The sequence below is a fragment of the Oncorhynchus mykiss genome, chromosome 7 (genome assembly GCF_057628025.1).
Source record: "Oncorhynchus mykiss isolate SJ-2025 chromosome 7, ASM5762802v1, whole genome shotgun sequence".
Taxonomy (NCBI): domain Eukaryota; kingdom Metazoa; phylum Chordata; class Actinopteri; order Salmoniformes; family Salmonidae; genus Oncorhynchus; species Oncorhynchus mykiss.
Window position 1 is genome coordinate 26,698,363 of NC_143028.1, and position 26,999 is coordinate 26,725,361.

At 41.1% G+C, this 26,999-nt stretch overlaps 1 protein-coding gene across 12 annotated transcripts in view; it reads left to right on the plus strand.

Annotated features, from left to right (window-relative positions):
- LOC110527653 (receptor-type tyrosine-protein phosphatase T) overlaps positions 1–26,999 on the plus strand; it is a 522,557-nt gene that overhangs the window by 283,821 nt on the left and 211,737 nt on the right. For all 12 annotated transcript variants that reach the window (XM_090240593.1, XM_090240592.1, XM_036983141.2 and 9 more), the window contains one exon: positions 7,915–8,024. In XM_090240593.1, coding sequence (XP_090096719.1) covers positions 7,915–8,024 — 110 coding nt within the window. The remainder of the gene's footprint in view (positions 1–7,914; positions 8,025–26,999) is intronic.

Genomic DNA, 26,999 nt, shown 5'->3' on the forward strand with positions numbered 1-26,999 from the left:
CCACCCGTAAAGCGCTTCAGAGTGTACAGTCCAGTACATCACTGGGGCCAGATGTGGAGGTCCTGAGCTGGCTTGCTTACACGTGGTCTGCGGTTGTGAGGCCGGTTAGACATACTGCCAAATTCTCTAAGACAAAGTTAGAGGCGGCTTATGTAAGATAAATTAACATTTAATTATCTGCCAACAGCTCTGGTGGACTTTCCTGCGGTCAGAATGCCAATGGCACACTCCTTTAAAACTTGAGACATCTGTGGTATTGTGTTGTGTGACAAAACTGCACATTTTAGAGTAATTTTATTGTCCCCAGCACAAGATGTAAAGATCATGCCACACCTGTCAGGTGGATGGATTATCTTGGCAAATGAGAAATGCTCACTAACAAGGATGTAAACAAGTGTGTGCTCACCATTTGATAAAAATACACTTTTTGTGTGTATGGAACATTTCTGGGATCTTTTATTTCAGCTCATGAAACATGGGACCAACACTTTACATGTTATGTTTATATTTTTGTTCAGCTTATGTTTTCAGGTTACGTATAGCTTGTTAGCACTTAGAGCACACCGATTGGTGTCAGCCTTGTAAAGGCGTTAATTTCCCTTTTTATCAGGCATTAAAACAGGAAGAAATTAATCGTAGATGGATCTTGTATATTTCAGAGACCCTAGAGGGTATAATATTGAATTAAAGTTTGCATTCAATCATACCCTGATCTGAAAAAAAAACTATATTTTGCTGGGGTGGACAAGCAATAATGTTAAATTGGATTTAGTTTAACTAAAATACCGCAAATGGGATTTTAAGATTGTGTGTAATCAAAATGTTAAGATTAATTTCTTGACGTGTTTGACCTTGGTTGCCTATTGTTTACAGTAACGCAGGGTTAGCTACCAAGTGTAAATTGGAATGCTATTTATGTCCATTGTAGCAAGTCTACAAACAGAAATCAACAATACCTCTGAAAAAAGCATTTGTTTAATAGTTATTTTTTAAGATTGAAATAAAAGCTCTCTCTCTAAAGTAAGATAAATCGCCAGTAAAATAATTGTTTAATCATGACTGTTTTAAATCTACTCAAGGACATCATTTATTTTCTAATAATAGATTATTTAACCATCCAGGGTACACTCAAAGACTATGTCAAATGTGGAACAACATTTATTGAGAGCTCTCCTCCCTCTTCTGTTTTTGAATCATTAGAGCTTACAAAGATTTCTAACATGTAAAAATGTCTCTTTGGTGGAATCACTATGGTTATTTGGTTGTGTGTTGGGTTGGGATGCTGACTGGACATGACAAATATCTTTCAGCCAAGTACATTCGATGCATCGTTGACAACACAATACTAAGCCCTGGTGTCGCTGCTGTCTAATCTGGTTATAAATGGCACGATCAGTGGACAAGTGGACACACACACACACACACACGCACACACAGAACCAGCCACTGTCACTAATAACTCCCATGCCCCCAAGGTCTAAAGGTCTAACCCGGTGAAGTGTCCATACTGGCCAAACAAAGAGGTGGATGCTTATGACCCTTACACTATCCATTAACAAAGGGTTAACATGGCAGTCTAGGCAATTATGAGTAAATGGAATATTACAAAACAAACTAGTAAGCACTGTATTGCATGAATAATCCTATATTGATCTAAGACTAGGATCAACGATAAATGCCTTGATCATTGTCGACAACAATAGACCAAAAAAACATTACAGTAAAATACATTTGGCTAAGTGTACATGTGTGATCTAAAGTAAATGGAAACAATTAGCATGAACCGGGTGACTCAAATCTTACCACTAAACTCCCAAATCTAATATGCTTCTTGTTAGCAGGGAGTTTAAGATAATGAGATTCACTGTTCTTTCTACCTTAAAGCTTGGCAATGTGCAAAAATAGTCCAGTTCCCCTTCCCCTATCTCTCCATCCCTCTATCCCTCCATCTGCCCTGTTGAGGGAGCTAATGCCAACACTGTTCAAGACCAGCTGTAACATCTGCTTCCAACTCACACTCTCAAACACGTAGATCCCATGAACGCAGCTCACTTTCCAGCTCACACTCTCAAACACACAGATCCCCTGAACGCAGCTCACTCTCCAGATCCCAATAACCTGAATTCTGATCAACTGTTCACACACCTGTATGTCATTATCACACACTATTTAGTTCTCTTCTTTGCATCCTATCATTGTGAGGTATTGTTGGTTCTGTGACACACCTTTCAGAGCAGTTATCTACCTATTGCCTGATCGTTATTAGCCTTTTCCCTGCCTGTACTGTTGCCTTTATGGACTCCCGGTGTATGACCTTCTGCCTGCCCCTGGACCCAGCTACCTGCCTCCTCTGGTGGTCCTTTACAATAAACAGCTGCTGCGCCCTGCACTTGAAACCAGCTCTCTGTTTCCCATCGTGTACATTACACCAGCCACATTCTTCTAGTCTGCCATGCCAATTATTAAGATAGTGTGAAGTTGGACTAAATGGCCTTTTAACAAAGGTATTATCAGGACTTTCGTCCAGTCATGAGACTGCATATATTAATATCAAATCAATGAGCCAGGATTGAGCACTGAGGATGTTTCCCTTGACTTTAGCTGCTCACTCCATTAGTCCTGGGGTTAAGCCACCAGCGCTGTCTTCCCACTTCCCCCATTTAGATGAGTTAATGCTTGAAAAGTAATTGTAACATTGTTTTTATCAAAACAAATGTATTTATCACATACAAGTGTCCAGCAGATGTTATTGGGGATGTAGTGAAATGCTTGTGCTTCTAGCTCCGACAATGCAGTAATATCTAAGAAGTGATATCTAACAGTTTCACAACATATACCTAAAATACATGAAAATCTAAGTAAGGAATGCATTAAGAATACACATATACAGTGCCTTGCGAAAGTATTCGGCCCCCTTGAACTTTGCGACCTTTTGCCACATTTCAGGCTTCAAACATAAAGATATAAAACTGTATTTTTTTGTGAAGAATCAACAACAAGTGGGACACAATCATGAAGTGGAACAACATTTATTGGATATTTCAAACTTTTTTAACAAATCAAAAACTGAAAAATTGGGCGTGCAAAATTATTCAGCCCCCTTAAGTTAATACTTTGTAGCGCCACCTTTTGCTGCGATTACAGCTGTAAGTCGCTTGGGGTATGTCTCTATCAGTTTTGCACATCGAGAGACTGAAATGTTTTCCCATTCCTCCTTGCAAAACAGCTCGAGCTCAGTGAGGTTGGATGGAGAGCATTTGTGAACAGCAGTTTTCAGTTCTTTCCACAGATTCTCGATTGGATTCAGGTCTGGACTTTGACTTGGCCATTCTAACACCTGGATATGTTTATTTTTGAACCATGTTTTGGGTCATTGTCTTGTTGGAAGACAAATCTCCGTCCCAGTCTCAGGTCTTTTGCAGACTCCATCAGGGTTTCTTCCAGAATGGTCCTGTATTTGGCTCCATCCATCTTCCCATCAATTTTAACCATCTTCCCTGTCCCTGCTGAAGAAAAGCAGGCCCAAACCATGATGCTGCCACCACCATGTTTGACAGTGGGGATGGTGTGTTCAGGGTGATGAGCTGTGTTGCTTTTACGCCAAACATAACGTTTTGCATTGTTGCCAAAATGTTCAATTTTGGTTTCATCTGACCAGAGCACCTTCTTCCACATGTTTGGTGTGTCTCCCAGGTGGCTTGTGGCAAACTTTAAACAACACTTTTTATGGATATCTTTAAGAAATGGCTTTCTTCTTGCCACTCTTCCATAAAGGCCAGATTTGTGCAATATACGACTGATTGTTGTCCTATGGACAGAGTCTCCCACCTCAGCTGTAGATCTCTGCAGTTCATCCAGAGTGATCATGGGCCTCTTGGCTGCATCTCTGATCAGTCTTCTCCTTGTATGAGCTGAAAGTTTAGAGGGACGGCCAGGTCTTGGTAGGTTTGCAGTGGTCTGATACTCCTTCCATTTCAATATTATCGCTTGCACAGTGCTCCTTGGGATGTTTAAAGCTTGGGAAATCTTTTTGTCCAAATCCGGCTTTAAACTTCTTCACAACAGTATCTCGGACCTGCCTGGTGTGTTCCTTGTTCTTCATGATGCTCTCTGCGCTTTTAACGGACCTCTGAGACTACCACAGTGCAGGTGCATTTATACGGAGACTTGATTACACACAGGTGGATTGTATTTATCATCATTCGTCATTTAGGTCAACATTGGATCATTCAGAGATCCTCACTGAACTTCTGGAGAGAGTTTGCTGCACTGAAAGTAAAGGGGCTGAATAATTTTGCACGCCCAATTTTTCAGTTTTTGATTTGTTAAAAAAGTTTGAAATATCCAATAAATGTCGTTCCACTTCATGATTGTGTCCCACATGTTGTTGATTCTTCACAAAAAAATACAGTTTTATATCTTCATGTTTGAAGCCTGAAATGTGGCAAAAGGTCGCAAAGTTCAATGGGCCGAATACTTTCGCAAGGCACTGTATTTCGTACCGTTCAAAAATTTGGGGTCACTTAGAAATGTCCTTGTTTTCCATGAAAACATACATGAAATGATTTGCAAAATGAATAGGAAATATAGTCAAGACATTGACAAGGTTAGGAATAATGATATTTAATTTAAATAATAATTGTATACTTCAAACCTTGCTTTAGTCAAATAATCCTCAGTTTGCAGCAATTACAGCCTTGTCCACCTTTGTTATTCTAGTTGTCATTTTGTTTAGGTAATCAAAGATTTCATCCCATGTTTGCTGAAACACCTCCCACAAGTTGTATTGGCTTGATGGGCACTTCTTACGTACCATACGGTCAAGCTGCTCCCACAACAGCTCAATAGGGTTGAGATGACTGTGCTGGCCAACCAATTATAGACAGAATACCAGCTGACTGCTTCTTCCCTAAATAGTTATTGCATAGTTTGGAGCTGTGCTTTTGGTCATTGTCCTGTTGAAGGAGGAAATTGTCTCCAATTAAGCGCTGTCCACAGAGTATGGCATGGCATGGCAAAATGGAGTGATAGCCTTCCTTCTTCAAGATCCCCTTTACCCTGTACAAATCTCCCACTTTACCACCACCAAAGCACTCCCAGACCATCATATTGCCTCCAACAAATTTGACAGATGGCGTCAAGCACTCCTCCAGCATCTTTAAAATTTTTTCTGCGTCTCACAAATGTTCTTCTTGTGATCTGAACACCTGAAAATTAGATTTGTCTGTCCATAACACTTTTTTCCAATCTTCCTCTGTCCAGTGTCTGTGTTCTTTTGCCCATATAATATTTTATTGTTATTGGCCAGTCTGAGATATGGCTTTTTCTTTGCAACTCTGCCTAGAAGGCCAGCATCCCGGAGTCGCCTCTTCACTGTTGACATTGAGACTGGTTTTGCGGGTACTATTTAATGAAGCTACCAGTTGAGGACTTGTGAGGCGTCTGTTTCTCAAACTAGACACTCTAATGTACTTGTCCTCTTGCTCAGTTGTGCACCGGGGCCTCCCACTCCTCTTTCTATTCTGGTTAGAGCCTGTTTGCTCTGTTCTGTGAAGGGAGTAGTACACAGCATTGTATGAGATCTTCAGTTTCTTGGCAGTTTCTCGCATGGAATAGCCTTCATTTCTCAAAACAAGAATAGACTGACGTGTTTCAGAAGAAAGTTATTTGTTTCTGGCCATTTGGAGCCTGCCATTTCCAGCTACAATAGTAATTTACAACATTAACAATGTCTACACTGCATTTCTGATCAATTTGATGTAATTTTAATGGACAAAAAAAATTGCTTTTCTTTCAAAAACAAGTGACCCCAAACTTTTGAACGGTTGTGTATTGCAGAGCGGCATTGAACTAAGATAGTGGCATGGTATAGAGTACAGTTTACACATATAAGATGATTAATGCAAGATACGGATACAGTGGCTGGTGTTTCATTTCCTTAAAGTGGCCAGTGATTCCTAATCGATGTCTATAGGCAGCAGCCTCTGATGTCCTGGAGATGGCTGTTTAACAGTCAGTGGTGTAGTATTGAAGATAATACAGTATGTACGTACATATGAAATAGGTGATGCCTATATGTAAGCACAATTTAAATTTGACCAAGATACCGTAGAATAGTGTGGAGTGCAGTTCATACATACAGTATGAGATAAGTAATGCTATATTTGGAACATTATTAAAGTGGCTAGTGATCCATTTCTAAAAGTGGCCAGTGACTCCTAATCTATGTCTGTAAGCAGCCGCCTCTGATTTGCTAATGATGGCTGTTTAGCAGCTTGATGGCCTTGAGCTATTAGCTGTTTTTCAGTCTCTCGGTCCCAGCTTTGATGGACATGTACTGACCTCGCCTTTTGGATGATAGTGGGGTGAACAGGCAGTAGCTTGGATGGTTGATGTCCTTGATGATCTTTTTGGCCTTCCTATGGAATCGGTGCTGTAGGGAAGTTTGCCCCAAGTATTGCGTTGGGCAGACCGCACCACCCTCTGGATAGCTTTGCGGTTGTGGGCAGCGGTGCAGTTGCCGTACCAGGCGGTGATACAGCTTGACAGGATGCTCTCAATTGTGTTTCCTACCTTCCTTCACCACCTGGGTGCGACCCGTCAGGAAGTCCAGGGACCAATTGCACAGGGCGGGGTTCAGACCCAGGGCCTCGAGCTTAATGATGAGCTTGGTGGATACTATGGTGTTGAATGCTGAGCTATAGGCATTGAACAGCATTCTTACATAGGTATGCCTCTTGTCCAGATGGGACAGCGCAGTATGCATTGTGATGGCGATTGCATAATCTGTCGATCTATTGGAGCGTTAAGCAAATTGAAGTGGGTCTAGGGTGGCAGGTAAGGTGGAGGTGATGTGATCCTTGACTAGTCTCTCAAAACACTTCATGATGAACGAGGTGAGTGCTATGTGGCGATAGTCATTTAGTTCAGTTACCTTTGCTTTCCTAGATCAAATCAAAGTTTATTTGTCACGTGCGCTGAATACAACAGGTGTAGACCTTACAGTGAAATGCTTACGAACAGGTACAGGGACAGTGGTGGCCATCTTGAAGCATGTGGGGACAACAGACTGGGATAGGGAGAGATTTAATATATCTGTGAACACACCAGCCAGCTGGTCTGTGCATGCTCTGAGAATGCGGCTAGGAATACCATCTGGGCCGGCAGCCTTTTGAGGGTTAACACGCTATAATGTCTTAATCATGTCGGCCACGGAGAAGGAGAGCCCACAGTCCTTGATATCGGGCTGCGTTGGTGGCACTGTATTATCTTCAAATCGAGCGAAGAAGGTGTTCAGTCTGTCTGGAAGCAAGACGTCGGTGTCTGCTTTTCCTTTTATATTCAGTGATTGTCTGTAGACCCTGCCACATACGTCTCGTGTCTGAGTCGTTGAACTGGGACTCAACTTTGTCCCTATACTGACGTTTAGCCTGCTTGATTGCTTTGCAGAGGGAATAACTACACTGTTAGTATTCTTCCATATTCCCACTCTTCTTGTCCTGGTTAAATGCGGTGGTTCGCGCTTTCAATATGGCACGAATGCTCCCATCTATCCACGGTTTCTGGTTGGGGTAGGTTTTAATAGTCAATGTGGGTACAACATCTCCTGTGCACTTCCTGATAAACTCATTCACTGTATCGGTATATGTGTCGATATATTTATAATATGTACAGTTTTCATAAGTGTGATTGAGAAGGAACAAAGTGTTGATATTTGATTTTGATGATTTTGAGTGTGCCGTTGTGTGCTGTAATGTCTGAGATACAACGTTGTTGAATGGTTAAATTGTTCTCAATCAGACCGTGGTGTTGTGAAACTGTACTGCCTAATCAATGTGTGTGTGTGTTCTTTAGTGCTCAAACCTGCTTTGCTTGAACATGCCGTCACTCCTTTGTGTCTTTACATTTCTCCAGTTCCCGGCTCTGTTCCAATGGAGTCCACCCAGACCGGACCATACGAGGAGAAGATCTTCATGCAGTGGAAGGCACCTAACGAGACCAATGGTGTCATCACGCTATACGAGGTGAGTGACATCAACACAGTCACCCGTGTTATCATGGCAGCTGCTAACAGAGTTATTTTCTCACTTCCTCAGCACACAAACATTGTGACTCAACACCTGGATTCGGTCTTATGTAACAACATTTGAAAAGGTGTTTTTTTACATAGGATAAAATGAGTGACTCAGAGCTACAAAATGGTACATCAGACACTGCATTTGAGGAACAATGGGAAGTTATTCTGCTTTGAAATGTGATCAACTTGTAAACTCACTTTTGAGAAAATGGTCTTTGAATGTTTTGGTATCTAGTGAAGAGCTCTTCTTTGTCTACACCCATTCAGCATCGTTCACACCCTCTTAAGCTTTAGCCCTGCTCTCGGGGCGCACACCTGACGCTCTAGCCGATGATTTGTTTACCTCTGGATAACATGAAAACAGCCTAACCAGCTCTGTTGGCAACAATTTCAGTATTCTTTTTTGTAGACGTTTACTGATACTGGCCATATTCAATGGGTGTTGTACACACGTCATGTAGCTAACTAGCCAGCCAGCTAATGTTAGCTAGTTAAACAACAATGAACAAACTGCCAATGATGCCACAGTGCTGGGAGCTAACCAACCAGATTCAATGTCAGCTAGCTAACATGAGGCTCTAATTAGAATAGCAAACTCTGTTCTGGGTCCTGGAATACGAATAATAACGTCTAACATTAGCTAGCTAGCTAACAGTACACTTTAGCTTGAAATGAAACGCCTTTCTGTCAAAATAGAAATGTGTAATATCTGAAAATGTAACTAGCTATCTTACCTGTATAGATTATCATGTATGATGGACGCATGTCCCTGTCAGGAATGCCATGCCACGGTTGCTCCATCTCTTTAGCTATCATACTCTAACTACACTGATTTCAAAACTTGATCCTTCAGAAAGTGGACAGCAACACTTTTGGAGCTCCACTACACAATACATAAAAAAAGCCACGTTCAACAGGATTACCAACAGACTGACGAGCTGAAATAGACTGAATCCTTCGACAATTGTTCCTCCTTTAAAAGTTGCACCGTGGGACTTAAAGGTACCCAGCGTCACGGCTTCATTGCTCCAGACCACCACAAGGGGGACTTAGAGCACTCATTATGCATTTGGGTCCCAAGGTTTTTATATGACCAATCATATCGAGTGGTTCCAATGATGAATTTTGACACAAGCCACACTTGCCTTGTGGCGTTCTTCAACAAAGATGGCTGACAAAACATTACGGTGGAAACAGATGTAAGATGTTACAGTTGTTGTATCAACTTCAAGTCTGAATGGCATTAATGAAGCCTATGAATTGAGTAGAATATAATAACTTAATTGTGCCAAGGATGCAAGTCCTATTAAACATTTTACAGATCCCATATGTTTTATCTTGTTATTCTATTAGTTGCAATAATTTTGTATAGTAATTTAAACTGAACAAATTTGAAGTTTTGAATACGGTGTTGTTTTGCATATCAATTCATAAACCATGTGCCATGGAATGGGTACATCAAAAATCTCTAAACAACTATTTTGCAATTTATATGGCACAGCTGTCAGTTTGTTGGTCCTTAAATGAAATTGGTATATGTGTTTTTATTTATCACACTTGTCTTTAACTTTTCTTTAACCATGTATGTTCTTTAATACAGGGCCGACATACAAGTTCCTTACTTTTTTCCCCTTCTACTTGCCTCTTCCATTTATATGATAATGCTGCAATTAAATGGTTGTAAATTTGGGTAGAGCAGACATTTCCACATGTCTGTGTTAGCTGCATGTGTGACAACTCCACCAGTCCTATTTATGATATCATTCACTAAAATGATACATTTTTTATTCATTTATTTCTGGTGTGAAACGTGTAAATCAATCCCAGTACAACAGCAAAGGACCTTGTGAAGATGCTGGAGGAAACACGTGCAAAAGTTTCTATATCCACAGTAAAACGAGTCCTGTATTGGCATAACCTGAAAGGCCGTTCAGCAAGGAAGAAGCCACTGCTCCAAAACTGCCATTAAAAAAGACAGAATACGGTTTGCAACTGCACACGTGGACAAAGATTGTACTTTTTGGAGAAATGTCCTCTCGTCTGATGAAACAAAAATAGAACTGTTTGGCCATAATGACCATTGTTGTGTTTGAAGGAAAAAGGGGGAGGCTTTCAAGCCAAAGAACACCATCCCAACAGTGAATCACGGGGGTGGCAGCATGTTGTGGGGGTGCTTTTCTGCAGGTGGTACTGGTGCACTTCACAATATAGATGGCATCATGAGGCAGGACAATTATGTGGATATATTGAAGCAACATCTCAAGACATCAGTCAGGGAAGTAATAGCTCAGTAGCAAATGGGTCTTCCAAATGGACAATGACCCCAAGCATACTTCCAAAGTTGTGGCAAAATGGCTTAAGGACAACAAAGTCAAGGTATTGGTGTGGCCATCACAAATCCCTGACCTCAGTCCTATAGAAAATGTGTGGGCGGAACTGAAAAAGCATGTGCGAGCAAGGAGGCCTACAAACCTGACTCAGTTACATCAGCTCTGTCAGGCGGAATTGGCCAAAACTTATTGTGGGAAGCTTGTGGAAGGCCCAAAACGTTTGACCCAAGTTAAATAATTTAAAGGCAATGCTACCAAATACTAATTGAGTGTATGTAAACCTCTGACCCACTAGGAATATGATGAAAGAAATAAAAGCTTAAATAAATAATTCTCTCTACTATTATTCTGACATTTTACATTATTAAAATAAAGTGGTGATCCTAACTGACCTAAGACAGGGAATTTTTACTAGGATTAAATGTCAGGAATTGTGAAAAACTGACTTTACATGTATTTGGCTAAGGTGTATGTAAACTTACGACTTCAACTGTTTGTACACATTATAACTATGCAATAGACTAGAAACATGGTTGATTTGTAATTCATATATACAGAAAAAAGAGCGATGCATATCTAACTCCATTCATCTGCATTAATCTGTGGACACAGGATAGTATTTCAATGAGATACTTAATTTCAACCAGTGGAGAAAGTGAAACGCTTTATTGAAGTAAGTTCATTATCCAGGTGTTATAAATGCATAAATGCATCATAATTACGATAATTGTAATATTATAAATACAAGTTCAATCTCTACTTCAATGCACATATGGTGTGCATTATGAAACAAGGAAGAAAGACGAGGTGGGGAGAGAGGTGTAGAAGACCGAAAGGGAAAGAGGTGAGTACAGTGGCAGACAGCATATGAATCATGAATTACAGTGCTACCCTAATATTCTCTCAGTTCATCACAATTGCAGTTTCTCCTAACCAGCCTTTGGCCCCCAGTTGGCCTGAAGGTTATCTTAAGAGCGGGTGAGGTGGCGATGATGGGACTAGCTTCCTCTCTCACTTCAAAACATACCTGCAGACGAGAGACAGATGGATAGAGAGAGATTATGAATAACCTTTGACTGTGTTCGAATAAAAAAAACAGTCATTATAATCATCAGGAGGTCAAATGTAAAACTGACCTTGGCTCATTAACTCTGGTACTACTACATCTCTGTTTGTATTTCAATGCAAAGCATCTCTTTGATAATACTTCCTAATAATTCATATTTAATAATACTACATCTCATATCTGATCATGCTGTGCCCTCTGTGTCAGCCAGATCAGATGGGGGAGGGGTTCACCAAAACAGCTGATATAACCTAGAGGATTTAGGGAGAAGTGGGAGAAGGGGGAGAGGGATGACGTGATGGAGAGAGACTGTTATTGTGTGTGTGTGGTCTTACTTGGTGTCCACACTAAGTGGCTACAGAGTACTTTATGCTGAAAAACAGACATGAGGACAAACAATAGATGGTACTGTATGTGACATTTTCGACCCCTTGGTCAGCTCGCTCTCTGAAAGTGAAGAAAACAGCTTATTTTTTATAGATTAGAAAACAATAACTGAGATATGACAGTTCAATCTAAAGCAGCAGAGCTAGGTGTGAAAACCCCCCTCCTATCACAGACCAAACTTGCCCTAATTACCAAGGGGTAGCTTGCTACTCAATGTAATGGAGTAATTACTTTTCAAATAAGTTACCTTACACGTTATGTTGGCTGACAATTAGTTAGCTACGCTGTCCTTACGAACCACATAGCATATCATTACAGAAGTATGTACCGGTATGTTAGCTAGCTACCTAACGTTAGTAGTTATACATCAAATTTGACAGTATATTAACTATAGGCTCTCTAACTAGGCTATAGGCTATCTAACTACCCAACGTTAAATGACTTGATTATTATCATCATTCTTAGCTTAGCTAAATGTTATAGTTATTGTGCTTTCTCAATGGACATTCAGCTGCCTCGTAAATTTGTTCTAGCTAGCTACAGGCTGGAAATAAAACGACTCAAAATTCACCCAAGGCTGAAAAACGGCTTAAGAATGTTGGCTAAACTGGAACACTGGTGCGAGCCCATAGAAAATGAATGGAATCGAACGTTCGCAGAGCCTGTTTTGACAGGACTGATGCTCCATGAAAAACGGATCCCTTTTTATTTATCTGATCATCGGACAAAACTGAAAGAAAACAACTTGTGTAGAAAGTCAACATCCGCACCTCGATGGTGTCAACTGTGCTTAGGTCTGCGTAATGAAAAAGTAGGGAAAAAATAAAAACTCCTGACTATTTCTGGCCTAGCGATCGGTGACAAACAAGCTCAAGGTCTCAGAGCGAGTGACGTCACCGATTGAAACGCTAATAGCGGGCACCCTGCTAACTAGCTAGCCATTTCACACATTGCGAGGTATTTGGCGAAATAGACAGCCTATATTTCCCCCATAGGAAACAATGGGAAGACCACAGAGTTCCAATATTATTTTTGTTAATGTTTTAACTATAAAACAACATGAGCAGATCTCATTGCCAACAATAGCGAAGTAGGCATTGTGACGTAGAACAATAAGCTGGGAATAGAACATTCAGAAGGCGAGTGCTCAATAGAAACTGGCAGGGTGAAAAATGCACTAAAATAAGGCCGGTTATTTCAAAACAACGGCAAACAGCTGGGAAATATGGTCATATTATGGAACTGGGCTCCACGGCGGATGCAATGAACTAGTTTTTATCAGAAAAGAACATTGTTAAAAATGTAATGTGTCCAGCCTACTATTTACACGGATCTCGTCTGAGTGTACCAGAGCGCAGAATAATTACTTTACGAGCACTCAACACCCGTTGAATATGTCTGGTGTCAGTAAATGTTAGGAAAAAAACGTAATTAAATTGTTTCCAGCAGCACATTTACAGTCACCACTCTGGTTAACACGAAAACGACCTTACCAGCTCTGCTAGGGCGAGTAAAATGGTAAGAGTGGTCTCATTTGTGTCTGGAAGTAGCTAGCCAACATTAGCTTGGGTGCTCGACTGCCGTTGTAAGGTCAGAACAGTCAAATCAACCCTACTCTTCGGCCCAAATGTCCAGTGTGCCCTCCGAGAGCAAAACGGTCTGAATGTAGAAACACCTACTTCCAGACACAAATGAGACCACTCTTACCATTTTACTCAACCCTAGCAGAGCTGGTAAGGCAGTTTTCGTGTTAACCAGAGTGGTGACTGTAAATGTGCTTCTGGAAACAATTTAATCAAATTCTCTGGTAATGCCAAAAGGAATACTATCAAATGCTTCTCAAAGATGCCCCCTGGTGATAAAACTAGCAATAACTAGCACTAACAGAAGAAATGGCTGAGAATTAAATGACGTGCCACAGAAAGCTGCTGCCGCAGTATAACTTTAAAGAAGGAACCACTGTATATGGCAGACCAATCCGAACTCATCTCCCGGCATGTCCAACCCACTCATTATCTCAGCCAATCGTGGATAGTGGGAAGGTTGCTGACTTTTTCTGTGGCTTAACCAACAAGGCTCGTTATTTAACAGTTGTATTCGTATTTACAGAAGACATAAAACATTGTATTGTGCACATGAAAGTTCACATGTTCGAGAAGGCATTTCTGCCCCAAAACGCATTTTGATTAAAAAAAAAAATTAAGTTCCAACGACTGTCCTATGAAGTCGTGACTTATGACATACACCTTGTTTCCTGAATCGGGTCACAAATACGCTCACAATTCTATCCTCACCCCCCACGACACTACAGGTTTTTACTCATATTTCACACTACATGTCTTACTCATATTTGCCAGCTCTCAATTCAATTAATGAATTTCACAAATTCACAACTAAGTGTAACAAGGGTATTTATAGTCCCACCTTATCTGCAGCATACCACCATGCATCCAACTGCTGGGTTACATCTGAAGCAGGGACGGTCCTGGATTGTAGACCATACTGCTGGAAGTGGTGTTGGAGGGCCAGAAGATGGCACTTGCCTCTGGTCTAAGGAGATCCCAATTCCACAGGGATGTAGGATGCCGTCCTTAGGATTGGATGTTAACACTAGAAGCACATGGCATCGAGGGAACCGCCTTTGAGCCAGTGCCGATTATTTTGGACATCAACATTCTAATAAATATATTTCATATATTTTTTTTAAATTAAACCTTTATTTAACTAGGCAAGTCAGTTAAGAACACATTCTTATTTACAATGACAGTCTAGTAACAGTGGGTTCACTGCCTTGTTCAGGGGCAGAACGACAGATTTGTATCTTGTCAGCTCAGGGGTTTGATCTAGCAAACTTTCGGTTACTGGTCCAACACTAACCACTAGGCTACCTGCCACCCCCATATATGCTATCTCAACACATAATCATTTGGTTGTGTTTATGAAGGTCTTAAGTAGCATTAGAATATAAAATAAAATGTATTTCAAAGAACAAAATAGCATTTTAATTAGTTAATGTAACTGGGCTATACACAGTCACAGCTACCAAAGGTTTTACAGCCCCTACTCATTCAAGGGTTTTTCTTTATTTGACTGTTTTCTACATTGTAGAACAATAGTGAAGACATCAAAACTATCAAATAACACATGGACTCATGTAGTCAAATCAAATCAAAATATATTTTATATTGGAGATTCTTCAAATAGCCACCCTTTGCCTTGACAGCTTTGCACACTCTAAAATTAAAAAAGTACATTTGTTTTGAGTCAACTCTCAGCTCTCCTATTGTTAAACAGATTTCCTGATTCTCTGTGGTCAATAAAATCCATTAGGTAGGTGTGTTAACCCCGGTGTACTGGACAAATTCTCATCCAGGCCCCATTTCCATAATTTCCACCTAATCATCCCCCTTAAATTTCAAATTGACATACTGTATATCACTCCCACCTCTCCACCATGCTAGCTGATGTGTGGTGAGTGTTCTGGCACAAAGGTGGTGCTATACATTGGTGTCCATAGAGTGGAGTTTCCCTACTTACTTAAAGAGTTTTTAACGCCTAGGAGAAAAAGTATTATATAAATCCAATCAATAATTATTAATCTGGCAGTTATTAAGACTCCAAAATGTCAGACTTGTAAATATTGTGGTCTAGCCAGAGTTACTCTCTGACAGAGATGAGGGGTAGATAGTTGGTTTGAAGATTTGCATGTATTTTCCCCTGGACCACAGTGCTGTAACAGTAGCTAGGCCTTGAGAAGGTATTAAGTATATGCAGGGAAAAGCTTAGGGATCGAAGCACTATAAAGGCTTAGGTTGAGTGAAGTCATTCCTGAACCATTGTTTTGAAAGGTAGACTGAATTCACCTTGAAGTAGACTGCAGTCCATGGACAGTCCATGCGAATGAGGTATTGATCTGCCTTTACATTTTTTTCTTTATGAGATCTGAAAATTAAATTAACATAATCGGCCATGGTGGTCCTTTAAATGCATGTTTGTGTGGGTGAAGCGGCGAAGGACAAACAAAAGGCCCGTTCTACCTTTTATTCAGTGGGTCTGAATCTGGGGGCGACTTTCAATTTACAGGTAGCTTTTGTTACCGAGCCGACATCATTAATATGAAATTAGTCTCTCCCCATCTCATCCATAACAGGATTGATAGAATTTGTTAAACACATTGAGTCTGGTACAATGCTTTCCCATTTGCTGTAATTGCCTATAATTACCCCTATTGATTGGATTAAAAGCCTCCGACGGCATCATCTGGGAGATCTGAGGATCCAGAAGAGTCTTCTCTCGCTTTCAGGCCTTGGGCAAATTAGACTAGGGACAATATCCTCGAAAATGGGAGAATAGAGAAGGCAGTGAGGGGCGGGGGAGGATGTTGATAGGTGGGAGAGGGGCGGAGGGCGCAGGTGAGGAACCCTTTGGTGATGGTAAACACACTAATATGCATAGAGATGTGACACTGTTCAGAGAGGCCTTTACTGTAGCAGTCTAGTATGAACCAACAGACAGGCTTCACATGATTCCACAACGGTCACGACAACCCAAAGTTCTTAAAGGTTACTGTCACAGGCAATGGTAACTATACTATGGAAGTCCACAACGGTTGGATATTGACATTGATAAAGATGTGAAAAGTACTCAAGACTCACCGACACTGCTCCTGTAAGTCCACAGCCCTCTAATATTAACAGGTAATAAAGACTAATGAAGGGAGGTTTACAGACCTGACACTGATTGTGCCCTGATTGTGCCCGTCAGTCCCTTACTAATTGATTAATAAAACACGCGTCGCTATATCAATCTCCAGCAGTATTAGCCCCCCTCCTTCAAATCACATTTTATTTATCACATGCGCCAAATACAACAGGTTAACCAACAATGCGGTTTTAAGAAAAAAAGAGTTAAAAAAATATTTACTAAATAAATAAAAAAGAGCAACAATAAAATGACAATAACGAGGCTATATACAGGGGGTACCGGTACCGAGTCAATGTGCAGGGCTCCAGGTTAGTCGAGGTAATTGAGGTAATGGACAGTGCCTTGCGAAAGTATTCGGCCCCCTTGAACTTTGCGACCTTTTGCCACATTTCAGGCTTCAAACATAAAGATATAAAACTGTATTTTTTTGTGAAGAATCAACAACAAGTGGGACACAATCATGAAGTGGAACAAAATTATTCAGCCCCCTTAAATTAATACTTTGTAGCGCCACCTTTTGCTGTGATTACAGCTGTAAGTCGCTTGGGGTATGTCTCTATCAGTTTTGCACATCGAGAGACTGACATATTTTCCCATTCCTCCTTGCAAAACAGCTCGAGCTCAGTGAGGTTGGATGGAGAGCATTTGTGAGCAGCAGTTTTCAGTTCTTTCCACAGATTCTCGATTGGATTCAGGTCTGGACTTTGACTTGGCCATTCTAACACCTGGATATGTTTATTTTTGAACCATTCCATTGTAGATTTTGCTTTATGTTTTGGATCATTGTCTTGTTGGAAGACAAATCTTCGTCCCAGTCTCAGGTCTTTTGCAGACTCCATCAGGTTTTCTTCCAGAATGGTCCTGTATTTGGCTCCATCCATCTTCCCATCAATTTTAACCATCTTCCCTGTCCCTGCTGAAGAAAAGCAGGCCCAAACCATGATGCTGCCACCACCATGTTTGACAGTGGGGATGGTGTGTTCAGGGTGATGAGCTGTGTTTCTTTTACGCCAAACATAACGTTTTGCATTGTTGCCAAAAAGTTCAATTTTGGTTTCATCTGACCAGAGCACCTTCTTCCACATGTTTGGTGTGTCTCCCAGGTGGCTTGTGGCAAACTTTAAACTACACTTTTTATGGATATCTTTAAGAAATGGCTTTCTTCTTGCCACTCTTCCATAAAGGCCAGATTTCTGCAATATACGACTGATTGTTGTCCTATGGACAGAGTCTCCCACCTCAGCTGTAGATCTCTGCAGTTCATTCAGAGTGATCATGGGCCTCTTGGCTGCATCTCTGATCAGTCTTTTCCTTGTATGAGCTGAAAGTTTAGAGGGACGGCCAGGTCTTGGTAGATTTGCAGTGGTCTGATACTCCTTCCATTTCAATATTATCGCTTGCACAGTGCTCCTTGGGATGTTTAAAGCTTGGGAAATCTTTTTGTATCCAAATCCGGCTTTAAACTTCTTCACAACAGTATCTCGGACCTGCCTGGTGTGTTCCTTGTTCTTCATGATGCTCTCAGCGCTTTTAACGGACCTCTGAGACTATCACAGTGCAGGTGCATTTATACGGAGACTTAATTACACACAGGTGGATTGTATTTATCATCATTAGTCATTTAGGTCAACATTGGATCATTCAGAGATCCTCACTGAACTTCTGGAGAGAGTTTGCTGCACTGAAAGTAAAGGGGCTGAATGATTTTGCACGCCAAGTTTTTCAGTTTTTGATTTGTTAAAAAAGTTTGAAATATCCAATAAATGTCGTTCCACTTCATGATTGTGTCCCACTTGTTGTTGATTCTTCACAAAAAAATACAGTTTTATATCTTTATGTTTGAAGCCTGAAATGTGGCAAAAGGTCGCAAAGTTCAAGGGGGGCGAATACTTTCGCAAGGCACTGTACATATAGGTAGGGGTAAAGTGACTATGCATGCTGTAGATAATAAACAGTGAGTAGCAGCAGTGTAAAAAAGTGTGTGTGTGTTGGGGGGTCAATGCAAATAATCCAGGGATCATTTGATTAGCTGTTCAACAGACCCTGCTGGTCATCGATGAACATTTGAACATCTTGGCCATGTTCTGTTATAATCTGCACCCGGCATAGCCAGAAGAGGACTGGCCACTCCTCATAGCCTGGTTCCTCTCTAGGTTTCATCCTAGGTTCCGGCCTTTCTAGGAAGTTTTTCCTAGCCACCATGCTTCTACACCTGCATTGCTTGCTGTTTGGGGTTTTAGGCTGGGTTTCTGTACTGCACTTTGTGACATCAGCTTATGTAAGAAGTGCTTTCTAAATACATTTGATTGATTGAGGGGTAGATTGAGGGGGCTTGGGGGTAGAAGCTGTTAAGAAGTCTTTTGGACCTAGAGCTCCGGTACGACTTGCCGTGCGGTAGCAGAGAGAACCGTCTGTGACTAGCGTGGCTGGAGTCTTTGTGAATTTTAAGGGCCTTTCTCTGAAACTTGGATGGCAGGAAGTTTTCCCTCAGTGATTTACTGGGTCGTACGCATTACGCTCTGTAGCGCCTTACGGTCGGAGGCAGAGCAGTTGGTGATGCAACCAGTCAGCATGCTCTCGATGGTGCAACTGTAGAACTTTTTAAGGATCTGAGGACCCATGCCAAATATTTTCAGTCTCCTTTAGTCTCCTTTAGTTTTTGCTTGTCAGCAGGAATCAGGAGGAGAGAATTATGGTCAGATTTGCCAAATGGAAGGCGAGGGAGAGCTTTGCACTCATCTCTGTGTGTGGAGTAAAAGTAGTCTAGTAGTCCTCGGCCACTAGGAGCGCCGCCTCTGGATGAGCATTTTCTTGTATGCTTATGGCCTTATACAGCTCATTGAGTGCTGTCTTACTGCTAGCATCGGTTTGTCGTGTTAAATAGACAGATACGAAAAATATAGATGAAAACTCTTGCTAAATAGTGTGGTCTACAGCTTATAATGAGATAATCTACCTCTGGCGAGCAAAGCCTTGAGAATTCCTTGATATTAGATTTCTCTCACCAGCTGTTATTGACAAATAGACACAGTCCTCCAACCCTTGTCTTACCCGGAGGCAGCTGTTTCACCTTGCCGATGCATGAAAAACCCAACCAACTGATTATTATCCATGTCGTCATTCAGCCCCGACTCGGTGAAACATAAGATATTACAGTTTTTAATGTCTCGTTGGTAGGATAGTCTTGAACGGAGATCATCCAGTTTATGCTCCAATGATTGCACGTTGGCCAATAGGACGAATGGTAGAGGCGGGTTACCAACTCGCCGACAAATTCTCACAAGGCACCCGGACCTGCGTCCCCTGTATTGGCGTATTTTCTTCATACGAATAACGGGATTTGGGCCTGGTTTGGTATGTACAGTAAATCCTTTGCGTCCGACTCCTTTGCGGCCGGAGGTGAGTAATTGCTGTTATGATATCCAGAAGCTATTTTCGGTCATAAGTGAGGGTGGCAGAAACATTATGTAGAAAATACATTACAAGCAACACGAAAAAAAAACACACAAAATAGCACAAATGGCAGCCTTAATATGGCCATAACACTGTCATAACACATATATTTAGACCTGTTGTGAAATACACTTCATGACAAAAGTATGTGGACACCTGCTCGTCAAACATCTCATTCTAAAATGATCAACATTAAGACGGACTTGGTCCCCCTTTTTCTGCAGTAACAGCCTCCACTCTTATGGGAAGGTGTTCCACTGTCCATTGGAAAATTGCTGCAGGAACTTTTTTCCATTCAGCAACAAGAGCACTAGTGAGGTCCAGCACTGATGTTGGGCTATTAGGCCTGGCTCGCAGTTGGCGATCCAGATCATCCCAAAGGTGTTCGATGGGTTTGAGGTCAGGGTTCTGTGCAGGCCAGTCAAGTTCTTTCACACCGATCTCGACAAACCATTTCTGTATGAACCTCACATAGTGCACGGGGGAATTATCATGCTGAAACAGGAAAGATGCCTTCCCCAAACTGTTGCCACAAAGTTGGAAGCACAGAATATCATTGTTTGCTGTAGAGTTAAGATTTCCCTTCACTGGAACTAAGGGGCCTAGCCAAACCATGAAAAACAGCCCCAGACCATTATTTATCCTCCACCAAACTTTACAGTTGACACTATGCATTCGGTCAGGTAGCATTCTCCTGGCGCTGCCAAATCCAGATTTGTCCACCGGACTGCCAGATGTTGAAACGTGATTCATCACTCCAGAAAATGCGTTTCCACTGCTCCAGAGTCAAATGGTGTTGAGCTTTACAGCACTCCAGCCGACTCTTGGCATTTCGCATGCTGATCTTAGGCTTGTGTGTGACTGCTCGTCCATAGAAACCAATTTCCTGAAGCTCCCGTCAAACAGTTTTTGTGCTGACGTTACTTCCAGAGGCAGTTTGGAACTCGGTATGGAGTGTTGTAACTGTCGACAGACAATTTGTATGCGTTTCAACACTCGCCAGTCCCATTCTGTGAGCTTGTGTGGCCTACCACTTCGCAGCTGAGATGTTTTTCTTCCTAGACGTTTCCACTTACAGTTGACTGGGGCAGCTCTAGCAGGGCAGACATTTGTCAAACTGACTTGTTGGAAAGGTGGCATCCTATGACGGGACCATGTTGAAAGTCAATGAGCTCTTCAGTAAGGCCATTCTACTGCAACGTTCGTCTATGGAGATTGTATGGCTGTGTGCTCCAAAAAAAATTCAGCAACAGGTGTGGCTGATTGACAAATTAACCATATACAATGTTGAGTTCAGTTTACAAACACACCGTCTGACTTTTCGCAGCAAAGAGGGATCTATTGTTAGCCAGCTAGCTGACATGCTCACTATGGTTAGTAGTCAAACAGAGACATACATGCACCATGACGAAAACCTCATTAATAAGGAACCATCAGTTCCTGTGACCTCTGTTGACTTCTAAACTACGCTAATGGTAGAACAGCAGCGTGGTGACGACAGGTTCAAGCAAAGTATGACGGCAGGGTTCAGGCTCTGAATTGCACACACAAACACACCTGCGCACATACACACACACACACAGACTCACGTGCATACACACACACACAGACACGCACAGATCAATGTGTGAGTACATAAACACGGCCCCCCACTGAGAGGACCGTCTCCGGATGTGTTCCTTTTGATCTCACACACACACAAACACACACACACACACACACACACACACACACAAACAGACTTCGCAATCACAGCTCCTCTCTTGTACTATCGAGTCATCAAGGGTTTTCAGAAATGAATTGCCTTCACTGACAAAAAAGAGAAAGGGAAGATATGAAAGATACACTGAGGGGAAACAAAGAAGACATAATAACTTTGCATTAATCAATGCCGAAGAGTCTGTTTGGGGTGGATTTTCTTCTGTAGTGTACCCCCTTACTTTTTGCCTAACATTATCTGTATGCAAATGCGGGATGTGTAAATACTTGAGCACTTGAATGCTTTGTGTAAGTCATTGATCTTTGTTCTGTTGAATTTGTAGCACACACTGTTGAAATGTTTTGATGACACTGTCCCCACTCCTCGTCAGTCTTTTGGGTGTGTGAGGGGATTTGACGAAAGCAGAAGTCGTTTTTGTGTGAATAGAACTCCTTTTCTTACCTTTGACAACCAGGGACCAAAGTTACAGCCTGTATTCAGAGGCAGAGAATGTGGTTTTGCTCTGATGCTTGAAGCCCAAAGTTGTTTTCCCATACAGATGAATAGGAGAACATACTCTCCCCTCCATATATATATTTGGACAGTGAACCAAATTTTTTACGTTTGTCTCTCTGCTTCAACATATTGGATTTGGGGTCAAATGTTTCATATGATGCACCTTTTATTTGAGGGTATGTTCATAGATATCTGTTTTACCATTTAGAAACAAAAGCACTTTTTTAATGTAGTCCCCCCCATGTAAAGGGCAAATTCACTTATAGGGTATTCAAGTATAAAAGTAAGTTTAGTATTTAGTCCCATATTCCTTGGTTGCAGTGACTACATCAAGCTTATTACTCTACAAACTCGTTGGATGCATTTGCAGTTTATTTTGGTTGTGTTTTGGGTTAGGTTTTACCCAACAGTAACTGAATGGTGAATGCTAACTGGAGTAATTTATAAGTGGATAATATGTCTCTGAACACTTTAAATAATTAATTAATTATCCTAAATGAATAATGATGAGTGAGAAAGTTAGAGGCTACAACAAAACTTGCTAACTTCTCAACATTACCATTAACAGGGGAAGTTTTTTTTGGGGGGGGGTATGATCATTGTGCCTCTGTAACCTTCTCATTCATCATTAATTCATTGATTCATGATTATCAATAATCATGGAAGCATCCACATGAATGTACTGTAGAAGTGTTCAGAAACATTTTGTATTCTTACTTACAATACAAGTGACTCCAAAGTGGCACAACACATTATTCACCATTCAATTCCTATTGTGCAAAACATGATCCAAAACACAACTTAAAAATGCTAACCTCTCCTGTTATTGATATTGGTGTTAGCATGTTTAGTTGTAGCCTCTAACTTTCTCACTAATCATAATTCATTATTCATTTAGGATATTTCTTAGTCATTGCATTGTCAGTATTATTTTAGAAATGTTCAGAACCATCTTATCTACTCACTTAGAAAGAAAATTACTCCAGTCATTATTCACCATTCAGTTCCTATTGGGTAAAACATAATCTAAAACACAACCAAAATAAACTGCAAATGCATCCAACAAGTTGATAAAGTCAAACACTTGATGTAATCCACTTTTGAGCACTTTAATACAATATAAGTGAATTTGTCCAAATACTTGTTTCTTCAAACACATAAAATGCTTTAATTCCTAAACAGTGTAACAGATATGTGTGAAATATGCTAAAATAAAAGCTGAAATTATGTACTGCCGCCTAATTTGAAACATTCTATCTGAAATCTAAAATGCTGGAGTATAAAAACAAATTTAAAATGTTAGCTTCACTATCAAATACATATGGAGGTGAGTGTACCTTTCTATTTCCATGAAAACATACATGAAATGAGTTGCAAAATTAATAGGAAATATAGTCAAGAAATTCACAAGGTTATAAATAATGATTTTTAATTTAAATAATAATTGTGTCCTTCAAACTTTGCTTTCGTCAAATAATCTTCCATTTGCAGCATTTACAGCCTTGCAGACCTTTGGCATGCTATTAGTTAATTTGTTGAGGTAATCTGAAGAGATTTCACCCCATGCTTCCTGAAGCACCTCCCACAAGTTGGATTGGCTTGATGGCACTTCTTACGTACGGTCAAGCACAACAGGTCAAGCTACGGTCAAGCACAACAGGTCAATAGGGTTGAGATCCGGTCACTGTGCTAGCCACTCCATTATAGACAGACTACCAGCTGACTGCTTCTTCCCTAAATAGTTATTGCATTGTTTGGAGCTGTGGTTTGGGTCATTGTCCCGTTGTAGGAGGAAATTGGCTCCAATTAAGCACTGTCCACAGGCTATGGCATGGAGTTGCAAAATGGAGTGATAACCTTCCTTCTTCAAGATTCCATTTACCCTGTACATAGCTCCCACTTTACCACCACCAAAGCACCTCCAGACCATCACATTGCCTCCACCATGACAGATGGCGTCAAGCACTCCTCTAGCATCTTTTCATTTTTTCTGTGTCTCACAAATGTTCTTCTTTGGGATCCGAACTGCTTAAATTTAGATTTGTCTGTCCATAACACTTTTTTCCAATCTTCCTCTGTCCAGTGTCTGTGTTATTTTGCCCATATAATCTTTTATTGTTATTGGCCAGTCTGAGATATGGCTTTTTCTTTGCAACTCTGCCTAGAAGGCCAGCATCCCGAAGTCGCCTCTTCACTTTTGATCTTGAGAATGGTGTTTTGCAGGTACTATTTAATGAAGCTGCCAGTTCAGGATTTGTGAGGCATCTGTTTCTCAAACTAGACACTCTAATGTACTTGTCTTCTCGCTCAGTTGTGCACCGGGGCCTCCTACTCCTCTTTCTATTCTGGTTAGAGCCTGTTTGCGCTGTTCTGTGAAGGGAGTAGTACACAGCATTGTACGAGATCTTCAGTTTCTTGGCAATTTATCACATGGAATGGCCTTCATTTCTCTGAACAAGAATAAATTGAAGAGTTTCAGAAGAAAGTTATTTGTTTCTGGACATTTTGAGCCTGTAATCGAACCCACAAATGCTGATGCTCCAGATACTACTTTAATCAGCACAACAGTTTTCAGCTGTGCTAACATAATTGCAAAATAGTTTTCTAATGATTAATTAGCCTTTTAAAATGATAAACTTGGATTAGCTAACACAACGTGCAATTGGAACAAAGGAGTGATGGTTTCTGATAATGGGCCTCTGTACACCTATGTAGATTTTCCATTAAAAAAATCAGCCGTTTCCAGCTACAATAGTCATTTACAACATTAACAATATCTGCAATGTATTTTTGATCAATTTCATGTAATTTTAATGGACAAAAAAGTTGCTTTTCTTTCAAAAACAAGGACATTTCTATGTGACCCCAAACTTTTGAATGGTAGTGTATATTGGTGAAAAGTACATTTTTAGAACAGTACTGTAAATTTACCCCTGGCAAGCCTGTATCAGGGTTATTCAAATCTGAGCCTGGAGTTCCGGAGTACTGCTGGTTTTCTGTTCTATTTGATAATGAATTGCACCCACCTTGTGTCCATGGTCTAAATCATTCCCTTGATAGAGGGGTAGAATGAAAATCACCAGTGGAAATGGCTTCAATGTCCAGATTAGAATTTGTATGGTCTATGTGGTCTTAAAAAAAAAAGAAAATGGCACCGACAGAGAGGGCTGCCTCGCTTGTAATTCTTAGGAAACATTGCATTATTTCGTTTTTTTTCTGTATTATTTCATACATCGTTAGCCCAGAAAATGTGTTATTACATACAGCCAGGAAGAACTATTGAATATCAGAGCGGCGGCAACTCACCGAGACTACCAGCATTACGACCAGGAATATTACTTTCTCGAAGCGGATCCTTTGTACGCACCACTCAGGGCAATTGAACTTATTCCAGAGGCCGACCCAAAACAACTCCGGAAAAGTAGAGGGATTCTGAGCGGTCTTCAGGTCAGACTTAGAAGGCGCACACACCAAATACCGCTTCTGAGTATATTACTCGCTAATTTTCAGTCCCTGGATAACAAAGTTGGCGAGATCAGGGCAATGGTTTCTTTCCCGAGAGACATCAGGAATTGTAACATACTCTGTTTCACGGGAACATGGCTCACTCGGGATATACCTGTCGGAGTTGGTCCAGCCATCTGGATTCTCAGTTCATCGCACCGGGAAGAAGAAGGGGTGTGTATGTTTCATGACTAACGACTCATGGTGTAATTCTAATAGCATACAGGAACTCAAGTTATTTTGTTCACCCAACCTAGAATACCTCACAATCAAATGCCGACCGTATTATCGCCCAAGATAATTATCTTCGGTTATTGTCCCAGCCGTGTATATCCCCACTAAAGCCAATACCACGACTGCCCTCAAGGAACTTCACTGGACTTGCAAACTGGAAACCATATATCCTGAGGCTGCATTTATTGTATCTGGGGACTTCAACAAAGCAAGTTTGAGGAAAAGGCTACCTAAATTCGATCAGCATATTGACTGTAGTACTCGCGCTGGAAAAACACTCAACCATTGTTATTCCAACTTCCGGCATGCATACAAGGCCCTCCCCCGCCCTCCTTTCGGCAAATCTGTCCACGACTCCATTTTGCTCCTCCCTTCCTATAGGCGGAAACTCAAACAGAATGTACCCATGCTAAGGACTATTAAACACTGGTCTTACCAATCAGAATCCATGTATCAAGATTGTTTTGATCACGTGGGCTGGGATATGGAGCTTCAGAAAATAATATTGATGTATATACTGAGATGGTTACTGAGTTTATAAAGAAGTGTATAGGAGATTTTGTACCCACTGTGACTATTAAAACCTACCCTAAGCAGAAACCGTGTATCGTTGGCAGCATTCACTCAACACTGAAAGCACGAACCACTGCATTTAACCATGGCAAGGTGACTGGGAATATGGCAGAATCCAAACAGAGTAGTCATTCCCTCCGCAAGGCAATTAAACAGGAAAAACATCAGTATAGAGACAAAGTGGAGTCGTAATTCAATGACTACAGACAATCTACAGACAATCACGGACTACAAAAGGAAAACCAGCCACAATGCGGACACCGACGTCTTGTTTCCGGACAAGCTAAACATGTTCTTTGCCTGCTTTGAGGATAACACAGTGCCACCGAGGTGGCCAGCTACCAATGATTGTGGGCTTTCCTTTTCCATGGTAAGACGTTTAAACGTGTTCACCCTCGCAAGGCTGGCAGCCCAAACGGCATCCCTAGCCGCATCCTCAGAGCATGCGCAGACCAG